This window comes from Daldinia caldariorum (genome assembly GCF_022478825.1).
Source record: "Daldinia caldariorum strain CBS 122874 unplaced genomic scaffold F4812scaffold_15, whole genome shotgun sequence".
Classification (NCBI taxonomy): domain Eukaryota; kingdom Fungi; phylum Ascomycota; class Sordariomycetes; order Xylariales; family Hypoxylaceae; genus Daldinia; species Daldinia caldariorum.
Genome location: NW_025953051.1, coordinates 411704 through 427511, shown reverse-complemented (window position 1 = coordinate 427511; position 15808 = coordinate 411704). Strand labels below are relative to the sequence as shown.

Here is a 15808-nt window from a genome sequence, read left to right as displayed (position 1 = left end):
CAAACTTCTCTTCGGGTTGGGCACCCTATAATTTTGACACAAGGCTGACAGGACAGATTTCGACAGAGTTAATCTTATAGGATAAGCCTAATGTGACTTCATATTCTGTAGTATAGCCAATCCCAAGCCTGAGAAGTCGTCCGATCGTCTATCAAATCAAAACGACTCAGGGGTGCCAAATGTCTGTTTGATCTATATGACGAGAATCTAATTTTCTTGGACTAACGTTAGTGACGAAGAAGGCAGCCCATTTCCCCTTTCGCTTTTTGGCGTTAGCACAGTCGTAAACGCCTTGGAAGGCTTTTAATCGCTCTAGGCAATCTTATTGGCTGCCGACACGCCATAACCGCCATGCATTTGACTTACATTAGAGCTGCAAGGTCGTGCATGAGGCGATGAATGATGCGGGGGTGGTGACAACTCTCGTTCGGGATGACCTACCAGGTTTAACGGGAAGGAATCCGTTCTAGCCGATCTATGACGGTAACGATATAGGTGTTAGTGATGAATACCTCCTAAGGTACCCGTACTGTTGCTACGTGGGTTGTTGAGTTGTCTAGTTCTCCATGGACCATATCGCATCCCTTGCTCTGCTAGCGTAATACAACTACCTCTTATTGAGTCTGCCATTATCGATTGTTCCCGAAGGTGATAACGAAAAAGGAGTGCGACCGACTCGTATGCTGCACGACTTAGTTGTGTAATCCATGTGATCCATCATGTATTGCTAAGGAATCAAGGAGACAAAAGTCATCATTATTGGCCAACTGGTGATTTGTCGGTCTGATCCATTGTTGACTAGGCTAGGGACCAGGCTAGGCAGACAAGCCGTCTAGGTAGATAGGTAGTGAACTGTTGATTTGATATTGTCCGCTCTATTCGGCAAAGGGATTCTCCCAATTGGGCCCCGAAACGCAGCTTTCCATCATTCTCTGAGGCTGGTATCGAAGGTCATCGAATAGGTAGCGACGACAGGTTGCATAGGGGGTAGCAAGGGCTCGTTTGAGTTGCACAATGCTTGTAACGGGACAGAGTAGTATGGGATAAGATGGGGGAAGGGAAAAATAAGGGGAAGTAGGTTGCCTCGGGCAAGACTAAAAGCTCGTAAAGACGTTGTGTAATCCGATGTCGTATCTGTCCGGGACCGGGCCGCCCCAACGGGCCAACGCACATCTGAGAATGCGTGCGGCTTAGACCGTGTAAAAGGGGAGGGTTAGTTAGTGACTACCTAACCTAGTAACTATATGTAGGCTGTAGGCAGTACCAGGTAGGTAGGTAGTAGGCTCTAAACTTTGAGTCTATCGCCAGATGGCCAATGTGAAATGATTATGGCTTTAAACCCCAACTCAGCAGCTGGCTGTCGGCCCGGTCTGTATACGTGCGGGCGGAGTCATGTTGAAAGGCGCGATGCAACCGATCCGACAACCCCCGTGTAGGGACAATCCCCGTGTAGGGTCGTTATTGGTTGACGAACCGCAATAAACGAAGGTCATTCCAATTTCGACCCACAAGTCAAATGATAGTGTATGAACAACTTATCCGAAATAGGCGGGGCAAGTCTAGATTTATTAGTGTCATGTACCTAATCAAGGCATACTCTTGGGCACCAGGGGGCCAAGACCGCATTTTGATATGTGTATATGGTGTATATCATGGATGTGGTTGATTATGTGGGGGATGCAAGTCAAGTCAATTCCACCCTCCCCCCCAAAAAGAAGAGAGAGATGTGAACGACATGGGGATAAAGTGAGATCTGATAGTCTCGTTTAATTACATTTCTAGAATTCTCAAACTGGGACCCACCTGCTAAGCTAGCGTCTTCATTACGTACCAGCTACTTAGCTGTAATATATGGTATTGTACCTGAGATCCCCCCTATCGTTCCTGCTTGGTAGAGTGCTTTAAGTCCCTACTAATCAAACCATGAAGTAGCTACCTTACTTGCTGCAATTTTAGAGAGTTTTAAAGTTTTAACCGAGGAAGATGAAGAAGAAGGAAGTTCCTAAATGCATTCATTCATCTTTTTCAATTTACCTTTCCTATTCCACGCATCCAATTGGAAGTTGTAAGCATGTACCTAAGGTTATGTACTCAAGTATCTCGTACGTAACTGCCGCTGCCGCCAGATAAGGTAACGCAAGGGACAAAGCACCAGAGCTGCGATACATGCCTAATTCGGATTAGGCGACTAATCGCCTACGTCTAGCTCCTCTAGCTTGCAGCAACTTCTTAGAAGAAAACCACCCCCCATCAACCAAACATTTACCTTTTTACAGAATATTAAGAATATTAAACCGTTAGTTGGTCTTCTTCCCTAGCATCTCATTAATCACATGATACAAGATAGATGCGAGTAGTCCTTCATTATTTGCAATTTCTACATTCCAGTCCCATAGTCACCGTAGGATTCTTCCAATGAGGCGTATTACCTTCACAACGTCAGCTTTGCCATCTCATCACTTTTTTCAGACTTATTATTTTTTTTCTTTCATGCTGTTCCGGGCTGGCCGCCAACACCATTTGTTGGTTACCAAATGATCCCGCGCATTACGACCCAACCGACATTACAAGGCTGTTCTGCTTCCCTAAATATACTGACACATACTCTAACCCTGCATTGATTACTTGTGCCTTCGGGTAGATGCTTCTGACCGCGGAATTGGCCGTCATACTTCCATTCCGTATGTTCGGTTGAGCTGTGTCACGTTTTACGGCCGCAACTGGACCGCATGCCGCTAGCCGTCTCTGCCATCTCCCATATACCATCTGTCATGCCATTCGATGCAAATTTCGGTGGACAGACAACTATCGTAAAAGAGTAGTTAGTGGTGGTGGTAGTGGTAGTAGTAGCAGTAGTAGTAGCAGTAAAAAAAAGCCATGACGGACGGAGAAGACAGTTAGATATAAGTAAAGGTGATTAATTAAAAGGAGACCAAGGGCTGCCCGAAATTATCCTACACATAGAACACCCCGATAGCCTTTCAAACCTGGCCCCTAATAACCCGCACCATAACATCGTAGATTTCGAAGCAAAGAATCTCTAAACAGGAAAACGAGAGGAGTTGACAAAAGAAAATCCCACTATGCCACAACTTCGAGGGACTGTGGCACTGTCAAACGCTGACACCAGGCCAGATCTTGAACAACATCGGGAAACAAAATAGGACAATTCAGGTATCTATGCGATCGCTCGCAAATCGCTCTTCCATCCTAGGTACCATTCACGCCCCCTAACCATTCATATACTTTTGTGTTTCTGAGACAACCATAATCATCATGCCTGGGAAGAGGAAAAGTTAGCAAAAACGGTAATAATTATGGCTCAAGTATAAGCCGAACGCCTACCTTTCGTTAAGTATGTTTATCGCATGGTCCGGGGTTATAGTCGGGTTCTTCTTTGACTCCCTTGCTGCATGCCCCAAGTGTATTTGGCGACTCGGCGCAAGGTGTCTCGCGCCTCTCGGTGCAGCCGCACGTGTACTTGACGATGTAAATCTTGCACATGATGAAACGATTTGATAGTATGGAATGGTAGTGATTGTCTCTGGTAGCTTTTCTGTTAATAAGGGTCGATACTATGCCGCTTCTTATATACGAACCAATACGTTGGACTTGTAGCAGATGCTTTCCCAATGGAATGACCGTGGCGTTATGAAGCGGATATCTAGTATAGCACGATAGAAGCTGTTACTAAGTGTTGACTTGAGCTGTTTGAGATCTGTTGACTGGAGGATGTGTGGAATGGTGAAGGACAGGATATGAGCATCGTAGTGGGCGGAAGGGTGGATTTTATAGACGTAGAAGGTTCGTGAGATACCTTCGGATGAGTAAAATGGATATATGTCAGATCCCTTGTTTGTCACAAGAAGCCGGCTAATCTGAGCTGTAAGCGGATTAAGCGCTCCTGGTAGCTTCAGGTTGGCAGACTGCGTCGAAGTCTTCGCCGCCGCAGAAGTTCGACAGAATCCCCTGTTGTTGGGGATAGAATATCTTCTTCGACTAGAGTAACAGGTGTGTGTGTGTAAATTACCTAGCGGCTGTCACCGGACCATGATGGAGGTCACCCACCTATGGCCAACAGAAAAGGTATCTATACAATCGAAGGGCTTGTAGGGGAAAGTAGAAAATGGAATATGAAGTTTATGCAGTTGGAACTCTGGATGCAGCCGCCGACACGCGCGGTTCTGCGGCAACGATCGATGCATCCGCGGGATCGGTCAAAAAGTAGGGTTTGGAGTCAACTTTGGAACGAACCATTGGGCCGTGAACGTCATCTGGTAAAGTACCGGTCTATCTCTCTCTAGGGCCTTCACGACGCAGGTCGAAGGCTCAGTCCCGCACTAAGGGTCGAACTACCCGTGGACGGAGCAGGGGTGTTGCGGCGTTCCGATCAAGAAAGCAGATAAAATAGAAACTGGTGGAGAGGAATATGAAATGAGCTGAGTCCGAGCTGGGCCAGTAGGAAAGGCGAGTGTGGGAGTTCAAACGTAAGGTTGTCCAAGGGCTTCTTCACCACTCAGACGATCCGATTAGGCAATTAGGGATGGACGACGTCTGCCCTAGCATGTATAGTAATAGGCGTCTGGCAGGAGACGCGAATGATCCTGGGGCTATTGCGTTTGCTTGTTCCTTTGATTGTAACCGTTGGCTGCGTTGATCTCATCATTATACTAAGCTACTATCATGTGTTACCACATCGCCGCTAAGGGCCGGACGACCCATGAATATCCAACAATAGTAGTTAGTAAAGGTCACCTCTGTCGAAGGATCCCGTAAGAGCACTTGGCTAGTCGAAAAGCCCCCGAGGCGTGTTCGAGGTGTTAGGGCTAGCCCAGGAGCGCCACAAAGGCAGAGCTCGATGTTTGCGGTGTTATTTGGGGTGAAGGAGTTACGTACTTGGTTCGTACATCTTTTCCCGTCTTGATTGCTTGCCCTGAACTAACTCCAAGGGTCCATCCAAGTGGGCCAAGTTAGTTGAGAGAGAGGGAAAAAGTGCGAGATTCTAGATGTCGAGTGGGAAATGCGTCTAGGATGAAAAGGGAAAAGAGAGGAAAAATAACAAAAATAAATAAAATAAAATAAAATTTATATGATGGCAATTATAATAATTTGTATTGACGGGTGTATTTTTTTTTTTTTTTTTTTTTTTTTTGAATCCTTCCCGTTGGGACCAACGTGCATAGCTGTAGGTACCGAGCATGCCTGCGGCATGTGTCAAAGAAGGAGGCACCAGATAGATACCCCTGGCATGAGTGAAAGAAGTGATGTTTGTGCTACTTAAAATCGGAGTGGCTTTATTGACGGGACCTAACTTACATGAGAATAAATAACAAGTAAGAGGTGAGATAAATGAGAGGGGAAAACGGAAAAGTCTGGGGGCAAGGAGGTTTTTTTTTTAGTTTCGGTACGTATACATACATGATTACCTCTTACCTATTTACCTCTTGCCTTGATAACATTGGACATTCTCAGAACATCGAAATAGCAAGGAAGGAATAAAAGAGGCAGAGAGGCTTAAGGAAAGAGGTTAGGTACCTAGGGTATTGAAGTTACCTACCTCTAAGGTACAGTACATGGTAGTACAGATGTAACGTGGGAATTTGGTACGCTACAGTAGATGTAGGTACCTAATATAGGTACATACAACACCTGGCTAGGTACCTACCCTTACTACATGTACCTACCTAGCTAAGCCATGCACCTTCGAACAGGTACAATACCATACTATGGTAGGTTTAGATATGTAGTCTACCTGCAATTAGGCAATTAGGTACCTACCTAAGGTACCTAAGAACCTAGAAAAAAGAGCAAGTCGCATTCAGTCGTAACTTGTAACCCCAAGCTTAAATCGCAATGTTGTCTATCAAACCTTTTCAACGCTACAAACGCTACAAACGCTATCCAACACATCTACCCGGGCATGATGCCTGCACCGCAAATAATACAAACAAATGGTTTCCCACGCTTTGTAGCACCCAAAAAGGTCGATTGCAGGAGAAGCCGGGAGATCAAGGGTCAGGGACAAAAAAAATTACCCGATGCGTGGTACTGAATTGCCCAATCCCCGGCCCCCATCCAGCATACAAGTCATCACCACGTCCTAGGCAAAGAACATTCTCTCTCGCCCGACTTCGCAGAAGAACGGTAATCATATTCAAGAGAATTCGTTCCAGAAGACTTCTCGACCCAACTGCCACATGGCCGCTCCAGGCGAACAGACCACATTGGCATTCATGTCGGTAATTTCCTCAGGGGCGAATGTGCGGGTGCCACTTACACTTCCATTGTCACCTGCTTGAATCAGAACTACATGTATTCTTTCAACCTGTGACAAGTATATTACCTATGGGAATACTCACATCGTCCCTTATCCCGATCCGTGACTATACTAGCCGAATGGAACGGGCCGGCTGCCGGCTAGCTCAATCTGCCGGGCTTGTTGTAGAAAGAAAACGGACATTCTCCAGAACAAGTGCGTACCTACTGATACTGCCAGATTCACGGTACATGGCCTAACATTGCGCTAGGTGTTCTAACTTCTCTCCAGATGTAGAAGAGCCCTGCATAAAGTAAGGGATAGCATCATGTTGAGCGGGAATCTACGGCACGTACAATTTCGTGCACTCCCCTGGCTAAACCATGAACCGAATGTTCCTTATCCCGAGGCTTTCTAGTGATGGCTATTGCCACCCGATGTGTTACTCGGGTGCCGGTCTTATTCCAGCTGGATGCTACTGGTCAACTTCTACAGCTTCCCACTTACTAGCACCTGGTCACAGTACAAGTAAAGGTATTCCTAATTCCACATACGTCAGTCGATGTTGTGGGACCTTACGAATATCAAGTCCGCTAGCGGGTAAGATTTAGACTCTACGATATCGACGATGCCCCGGTTCAAGAAATAGGGGGTGAGGCACAATTCAAAGGTCTAGCGTAGATGATGGTGTAACTTTTGTTCCAACCAACATATAGTAAGATTACAGCCTTACGGCCCGCGAGTTATGCGGCCATCCCTCATCTAAGACTCCATCCCAGTTGCCTTGCAGAGCTGCGGCCAAGAGATGAACCTCTCCTAGTCGATTTCACCCCATACCTCGCCTCCAATGCCATGGCACGCTCTTGTTTGACTTACAGAAACCTTGAGTCAAGTAACCCTTTAATCTCCAGACGGCCTCGAATGATAGCTCACGTCACTGCCGAAAATCTGGCCGCATTGCCAATGCGCTGAGTTTTCTGTAGTGTTGAAGACCTGCGACCGTGGCCTCGGCCCTCCATACCGAAAAATGAGAAGAAACAATGATGTACATAGTAAAACCTTGAACATGACCTACATACAGATTGATTTCAAACCTAACATAAAGGTAGGTAAGGTACTAAACAGACTAAATAAAAACTACTAATCTGACAACTAGGTGATAAATACCTACCTCATATCTTCACAACCGGCCAACGACGACCGTAAACTTACGCGCCTAGAATCCAATGGTTTACGAGAGGGTATCGCGGGTAATTTCCAAAACTATAATATCCTACTAATGTCCTACCTGGTTAAGAGCGTCATGGATTATAAGCTAATTATGCATACAGGCAAGATCAGAAATTATTGAAGACACGATATGAGTCCTAAAGAAGCCTTGCCCATATACAGCTCGAGCTGACAGTTGAAGAGGAGGCAGTGAAATCCCTGATTTCACCCGTGCGCTTACACTAGACGCGCTTATATAAGTGTAACACCGAAGAGCCGCCCCAGACTGCTCGTCGTAAATATTACACGACACCTACACGTTTTTTTAATTACATTTCCTATTCATGGCGGGGTCGAAAAACCAGGCTCTCGGCGGCTGTGCGCGGAAAGCTAGCCAATCGATTTGTTCTGTTGACAGAAATAAGCGCCTGCTCGTAGCGTGCCAGAGTGTCGGGTCAAGTTATCACCGTCATCACCATCGCCGATAATACGGTCACGTCCTTCTACGTGTTGATCATAAGCTCAAATGATCAAAATACGAAGAGAGATTAACCTAACTTAGGTTGTTTTACTACTTTTCGAAGCGTAGTGTCGTTAAGCTTACCTGGAATTGTTGGTAGACTACCTACTCCCTTGGCCCCTCGGCGCAAGACATTATGTCTGTTTTCGAACATGTAACATGGGTAGTGAATATGCGGGCTTCCAACTAACTCTATTGCTGGCGGACAGTAAGGGATGTATTCCTCATGGGATCTCTGGGAGCCCTTTGGTATCGGTGTGGAGTCAAAGGGGTGTGAATTCGGCTCGCGCAAGTCACCCGTGGCGTCAGGAATCCCGAGATATAACTTCAAAAGTTCGTTTAGTTACTTTAGCCACCAACCTACATTCTCTTTCTAACACAAATTGGGCCCATCATCACCTTGATACCGGTCTCGGACCGATCCTTTCACATATCCATAACGTCTTGCTTACAAGTTCTCCATCCAAAAGAAGAAGTCGCCAGGAGCACTAGGACCTGATGATACCCAAATTAGACTTAGACCGACGGTAAAGCCATGAATAGCTAGCGTAGTATCATTACCTTACAGCTTCACGTCGTAAGGTTGATGCTCCTATATGCAGTTAGTTGATCCTCATCACATCCACCTTAACAGTACTGGACCCGCCACCGCTGCTTCGAAGCGTTGGATACCAGTTTGTCCCCGATGTGCGCCCATTTTGATGATATGCCTAATAGATGATTGCTACCTAGGGGTCAAGCCGGAGCCAACTGGATTTACACAAGCTTCAGAATGCCAAGAGAAAGAAGCACGGTGACAAGGACTATCTCAAAGACGGAGGTTTAACACTCCTATGACTAGGTACCTAGTTACTAGTTATATGTAAAGTGTAGCTTCGGTTCATAAAATCATCTCGATCACACCTAACCCCTTCATATGCAAGCATAAGCACTTAACCGTGACAAGCACCCCAACATCTCTACTATTCCTTCAGATACACCTACGCCTTTACGGATGCTCCCACCCTCACACAACTAGCAACCCATGACAGCCCCAAAGCTCCAAGATTGGTACGTAAAGAACTCTATGTGATGCAAATCCATCTTACTTTAGGAGTGAACACCAATTCGTCGTCACGTCCTTGTTCGTTGCCCTGCATGGCCAAGAACACGCCATCTACCTACATAATGTATGTCACCTGGCAGATTCCTTAAAGGTGACAAGCTACCAACTTACCTCTCTCTCCGGTCTAACCTCCTTAAGCTGATCCGGCGAATCACACCGGTCACCCATGAACCGGAACCAAGCTAACAACTCCGAGGTACGCGTAGCCCCCCCTAATTTGCGGTATTAATGATAGCATGGCGTTTGTGAAAGGCGTACGCTGATGTCGACAGGATTTGTCAACAGGTCAACGGATGGGGGGTAGAGTGATAGGCAAGCATGGTACCCGACGTTGGGGGTTATTTTTGATCACCCCTGAATAATACCTACGGCCGAAGCTACCTCCACTCCATTTCAAACTGAGGCAAATCAAGTTCATTGCCTGGTACCGTCCAAGGAGTATGGCACCCCACGCACCCCTTACGCTATCAAGATGTCAGAGCTTCACGCCTACCTACCTATTCTACCCGAATGATCCCCGTTCCGGGCAGGCTAGGGCGATAAAGCTAGGGGTCACAGGCAAGTAATCACGGCATATCAGGTGAGAGATATTCGCGTCATCTAGGGATCTCTATCAGAGAACCCCTAACCCCGACATCTAAAGATTGCAGTGAGCTGGGAAGTAGTCCACCACTCCAATCATCCATGCCTTAGTATCGATCTCGGGTCGAGCACCCTTTATATTTCCTCAGTTAGCTCAGCTCTACGAAATGCCGCTAGCATAATCTTTCTTGACTTTAGTAATAAACCCTATCTTTTCTCAGGCCGATTCCTAGACCAACTATCTCGACACTCAGGGGAGAAGAAAAGGGGTGAATAGAGGTCGAAGAACTCATAGCAGCCGTGACGCTAGGTGTCGATAACTCGAGCCAGGTACGAACGGCTTACGATCTACCCTGGGTCTTTGACGATACACTTGAAGACAAGTAATCTACCTACACGCCTTTTTCACCAAGATAGTACATGGTTACATATGAAGAACACCTACCTAGGTACCTACCTAGATATCTAGCTTAGTATCGAGACTGCCGAGAACATGAAATTAACGGTAGCGCAGATCTAGTAAGGTCCTAAAGATAGAGAGTCGAAAATATAAGTTGACCCGTTGCCGCGAAAGTTATTCTATGGCTGCTCTCGGCGCCACTATCTTTCTTAGTACCTCTTGCCTCGCTCCTCTAAGGGGAGATTTGCCACACATATCAACTAGCATGAGGAAGTTACTATGTTAACCCCTATTACCCCCTTCTCCTGGCTGGTTACGACCCCTGAACGTAACTAACATCATTATGGTTACCTTTACGACTATTAACACTTAAATCGATGAAACTAAGGCATATCCGCTCGTGACCTCGCATCATTAGACTTAGAAATTGCTGAAGCTCATGAGCAAAGCCCACGATACTTACTATGCCAGGTAAAGATTGCCCTTGAAGGATATAGTATACAGAGTGAGTGTTGGAGCTGTACATGCAGTATATTGAGGTGAACTAATAAGGCCTGGCTGGTCCTCTACCCTATATAGCCAGTAAACTCTTACTCCAGTCAGTATATCCCAGCTAGACCTATACGTCTCTGACACATTACCTGGTATCACACTCAACTTCTACAATGTAAGCATCAATAGGCACTTAGGTAGTTTCGCTCAGAAACTGCCCCCGAGTCAAGCCTGTGTAATGCAATCTCGATAACTTCTCCACCCCGTTCCACAGAACCCCCTCCCCTCAAAAAAAAAAGGAAAAAAAAACATCTCTAACTTGTCTGGGGTGTCTAGTATAACGCTTTTTCATCCCATAGCTGGGATGGACTCTGTGTGGATGGTTCCTATACTAGAGCCAAACATTACGAAACAAACAATAGAAGTAAAACATGTGCGAAAAATGGTACTAGAATGATGTTTCCTTACCTTCTGGTTCCACCTCGTGGTACTATCTAAACTTCGGCAACCCCGCTGATCAGAGAAAGAGATTGGATACACTACCTAGGTACCTAGGTAATGCAGCAAGTGTTGGCTGCGTTTAGCTCCCCAGTACCCTTATTCTACTAAACTATAGGAGATGTAACGTACATTATATATAACGGATACCACCAGGCGTTGAAAACAGGTGAGTTCAAGCTTGAGGGTGATATAAAGCTTCTCTGAGCTTCGAAACACCATGGTTAAGAATGATGCTATGCCTTTACACCGTTGGTACGTCTAGGATATATGTTCGTACCTAAGTTATTTAAGAAGCCGAGTCTTGTTTGGCCTATTAATGACTTTGTGTGCTTCGATAAAGTCGCACTGCCCCTTTTACTGGTAGAGAGTCTGGGGTCTAAATATACAATATAAGCACCTGACTGACCCTTTGCACTTGTGAAACTCAAGAGATAACATTGCCATAATTACCATGAAGCTTGGAGGGGAATATGAAGCAAAGACTATTATCGCGTGCGAGGTATATTTCGAAGCAGATCCAACATTATCCGAGCCACTTGATCGACGTATTTCTCACATGGATATTTGAGGTACTAGATTTCTTTCTCGCGTGTTAGATACTTAAACCACTTATATAAATAGGGCAAAGAGTCGCTGCCTATAGTCATTAGAGTCCTAAGTATTTTCAAACGTACCTAAGCTTAATAGGGCCATTATGCATATACGAAAGCTTATATCAGGAGTCTCACTTGAGAGTCCTCGGAACAAAGGAGCTAATCTGTATATAGCTTTGGCTTCAAAGCAACTGTAGTTAGAGTTCCTTGCGGAACAACGAACAACGAAGTTGTTTTACCTACCTCATGCTCTGCGACGTGACAGCCTAACTCGGTATACAGAGAGGGTGATAAATAAGCTAGAGTCCGTATGATAGCTAGAACATCTCGTGTGAAAGAGATATTTACGTAGACTACACGGGTACCTACCTACCTTTTATACGCTATATGTCAGGCCGTAAAGGGGGATTGGCTCACTATTCGTTAATACTATCGTAATATTCAGTAAACCAATGCTAAGATTCTATATGCTGTTTAACGGATACTCAAAAAGGGCAACCATCCATTATTAAGACATACGTCTATATCATTATGATCATTAATATGTTCACCAAGCTTATATTTCGTGTCGTTCTTATTGCGCATAAGCGTAGTATTAGTTACCTGGTATTGATGTGATGTGATGTGAGTATGTCATCTATATTCTATGAAAGCCTGCAGTGTGTAAACACCGGGGTTCAAGCAGCCATTCTGTAGGAATTCGGAATCAGATATAATAGAAGCGACTGTTTAAATGTGTCATGAGGTAGAAATAGCAATAGCAATTGCCGTTGCCGTTCACGAGTCCCTGAGCTCCCGCTTCGGGAAACCCGATATCTCCGGCCATCCCCTGCGATGGCTTCTCGAGGCCTCCTCCGAACAATCCCGTTAGCGGCTTGGCCCGCCCAATCGCAGTCTGCCTAACCTCCCGAACTCAGTGCCCTCTCGCCGTGATGCCCCGGGGGACCGGGTGAGTTGCTGTTGATTTAAAGTCGAAAGGAGCCGCATCTCGCTTCTCCACACCTTTCTCGTCAATATTAGATTGTCGTCGGCTAGATCTGAGCCTCAGGATGATGCTCGAACGACTCGGAGCACACCACCACCGGCCGTTTGCCACCTGCTCACCCGCTCGCCCGCTAACAGCGTGGAACCGAGGGCGTACCAGCGTATCAGCGTACCAGCCGTATTGGTTTCCAATAGGAATCGGATCATTTCCCCTCTGGACCTCGGATATAAGATAACAAAAAGGCTATATTTATTTTTCTTTTATATTTTACTTTTATGGCTTACCTACCTGGGTACCGTCCTTATGAAAATGCTTGGCTACCTACTAGATTAGGTACTTCCTAGGTAATTCGTCGCCCAATTGTGCACCCCACGTGCTACGTGCGCGTTTTCTCTCATACTATGCGCTGATGGCGCGGAGGTGCGCACCTTACGTCCGCGGGACACGACCGGCCGCGCCCAATCACAGCAATACGGAGGAGCAAGATAGGGACTAGCCAGCCTGTCACCCCAGCCAACATTACTCTTGTCTAACCGGGGTACGATGTTCAGGATTTCAAGGGTGTGGGAGTGGGATGTGCTGACGTTGCTGAAACCAACCGTAGGCACGTTGCGGCATAAGGGGGGGGGGGGAAAGAAAAAGAAAAAGAAAATATAAAAATAATAAAAGGTTTAGGTACCTTGAGTGGACAGTTATGGCCAGTCTTGGCGATTCATTACTAAAAACGCCCGGACATACCAAGAGATTATAGTTTACGGACTACCAGAGGGTTATGTGTCTGGGCATTGGGTTGTATAAACGTGTGTGGGGGGAATTGCAAAACCTTGGCAGCTCTTGGAACTTACCTATCGTTGGACTACGGTTAATGCTCTGCCTATCTAACTTACTATGTAGGTATGTACCTACCTCTTCTAAGGGGTGGCCACGGTCTATAAAGGACGCATGCCATGCTCCCAAGGGCTCCCGATCTCTCTGTCTCTCTCTCTCTCCATCTCACACAATTGTTCTTTCTCTCTTCAAGACAGACTAACAGCTCTCAAACAAAGCCAGAATCTCAAAGGAAATACCATTTCCCCCACCAGTTACTCAAAACCTAGCTCTATCGTCATCACCGACTTAAATAAATTATATATTTGCTGAGCATATATATATCACTTACGGACAAGCCGGATCTTCCATCTTAACACAACTACTTTCATAAAATCTACCAACACCAGCAACAACAATAACAATAACAACCATCGAGATGTCTTCCAGCACTCAGAACACCGGCGCCCAGAACACCGGCACTCAGACCATGGCCCAGCGTGTCCGCGACAGCCAGCCTCAGATGTTCCTATCTCTGGTTCCCACAACCTCTGCTTCCTACCCCACCGCTGAGAGCATCAAGCCCGCCACCCACACCCGCCGCAGCTCCAGCCAGAGCAGCGCCAGCAGCACCAGCACAAACAGCCTGCGCTTCTTGAAGCTGGGCCCCGTCCACTACGGCGAGCAGCAGGAGGACTACCATGAGGTCGCTGTCGACGAGTAAAAAAAAAATCACTTATCTTTTTCGGTTTTTTCCCCCCCTCTGCCCGCGCAAATTAGAGAAAAGTCGCGGATTGCGACATCATGGCTTAGGTTTACGACATGAACCAAAAACAACATTACGATCTACACATAGCATGCACAATCTACGGGAGCGGGGTGTATTAAGGAGGGTTGCGTCTGGCCCGTTTTGATTTCTCTTCTGTTTTCCTTCGCTGGCGTTCTGTGGGATAGGGAATTCCGACGGATGGGGATTGGGGATGGGGATGGGTTAAGGATCAACATGGATGGATTGGATAGAATTTAGTTCCTGGAGTGCATAACACCTGTTGTGTTACGAACGGGTACGGCACACACTTAAAAAACAACTACCTAAACCTTGCTGGTGGTTGCAAATATCTGAGAAAAGAAGATCTTGGCGGTTATCTGCGGCAAATTGATGCCTACCTCATCCTATATACATTATGTACCTAGGTACCTTTATAGCTTGCATTACTGTTTGTATGCAGTTGGTGCTTAATACCTATGAATGGCAAATTTTTGAAACCCCCAAATAAAACGGTTTATTTTTTTTTCTTTTTGACTTTTTTCACATGTCGGAAACAACATCATATGTCCGAAAATCTAGCTTCCTTTACCAACCTACTGCATACTACCTAGGTACGTACTTCCATTTGCGCGAATACGTATCATACTAAGCCAGTCAGGGGACTTGAAAGCCATGTGCGCTAGTGCTAGCTAGAGCATGTCCGAGGTATCAGTCACATCGTAGGTAGGTACTAGGTAGGTTAGGTACCTAATGTAGCTAATCATACATTGCCCCCTTACCCCCGTTGACGTGTTCTTAGCTTTAGCTTTGTATAGAATAGCGGGATTTGGGGCGAAGGCCGCATACAACATCCACAAGTAGTAAGAGGATTAAGTCGGCCATTTTTCCCTATCGTATATACCATAGGCTAGGTAGTATTTTTTTTTTTGGCTTCTCCACAGAATCTTAGCGAACCTTTGATTGGTTAAAGCTTGACCCAAGCTTCCTTGCCCGCGTGCATCCCTTGCTTTTCGAAATAAGCTCAAAAGGCTTCTAAGAGTCTAGACAAACTTAAAAAAAGAAAATTAGAAAATCATGTGGTGTAGGCACTATGTATTGAACCTAGTCATAGAACGCAAGCACCCATTTCTATACCCGACGATGACCGCATTCTCAGGTCACTGATCTTCCTTTTCCCCCTTACTAACAAGATAATTTACAAACGCCACGGCAAAGCGAAAACCAAGGCGGGATTTGCGAAGGGGAGGGTGAAGGGGCAGAGGGGGAAGGGTGGGAGAGAGATACACTTACACTTATTAGGTGGGTAAGCTAAGGTACGGATCCGTGGGCCAAGGCAATATGTCATAGGTATTATTAGCAGCGTACTATGTAAGTGTGTTCCATACTACCTAATGTAGTCAGGTAGTATGTAGTATGAGTAGCATTTTAGGGGACGGCATACGGAGTTGATCTTTGTCGATCTCATACCGTATCTTGACGGACCCCTTACCCGCTAAAGCACTGACTAGAAACCCCACCGTCGATCTGATAATGAATGCCTTTTTGACCAAGCCAGCCAGCCAGCTTCGAGATTACCAATCCTAGTTTAG

At 46.0% G+C, this 15808-nt stretch overlaps 2 protein-coding genes across 2 annotated transcripts; one reads left to right on the top strand and one right to left on the bottom strand.

Moving 5' to 3' along the window:
* Nucleotides 1-2988: 2988 nt before the first annotated feature.
* On the bottom strand, nt 2989-4515 carry F4812DRAFT_120327 (uncharacterized protein). Its single transcript, XM_047929457.1, has 5 exons — nt 4069-4515; nt 3818-3999; nt 3600-3676; nt 3346-3542; nt 2989-3280 (listed from the first exon to the last, which is right to left on the bottom strand). Exons 1-5 carry the CDS (start codon nt 4203-4205, stop codon nt 3211-3213), a joined length of 663 nt encoding a protein of 220 aa, XP_047787713.1. The 5' UTR covers nt 4206-4515; the 3' UTR covers nt 2989-3210.
* A 9374-nt stretch (nt 4516-13889) lies between these two features.
* On the top strand, nt 13890-14276 carry F4812DRAFT_461708 (uncharacterized protein; the record flags this gene model as incomplete). The annotated part of the gene is made up of 2 exons (XM_047937913.1): nt 13890-14170; nt 14231-14276. The coding sequence occupies 2 exons, from the start codon at nt 13890-13892 to the stop codon at nt 14274-14276; spliced, it is 327 nt and encodes a 108-aa protein (XP_047787712.1).
* Between the last annotated feature and the right edge of the window lie 1532 nt (nt 14277-15808).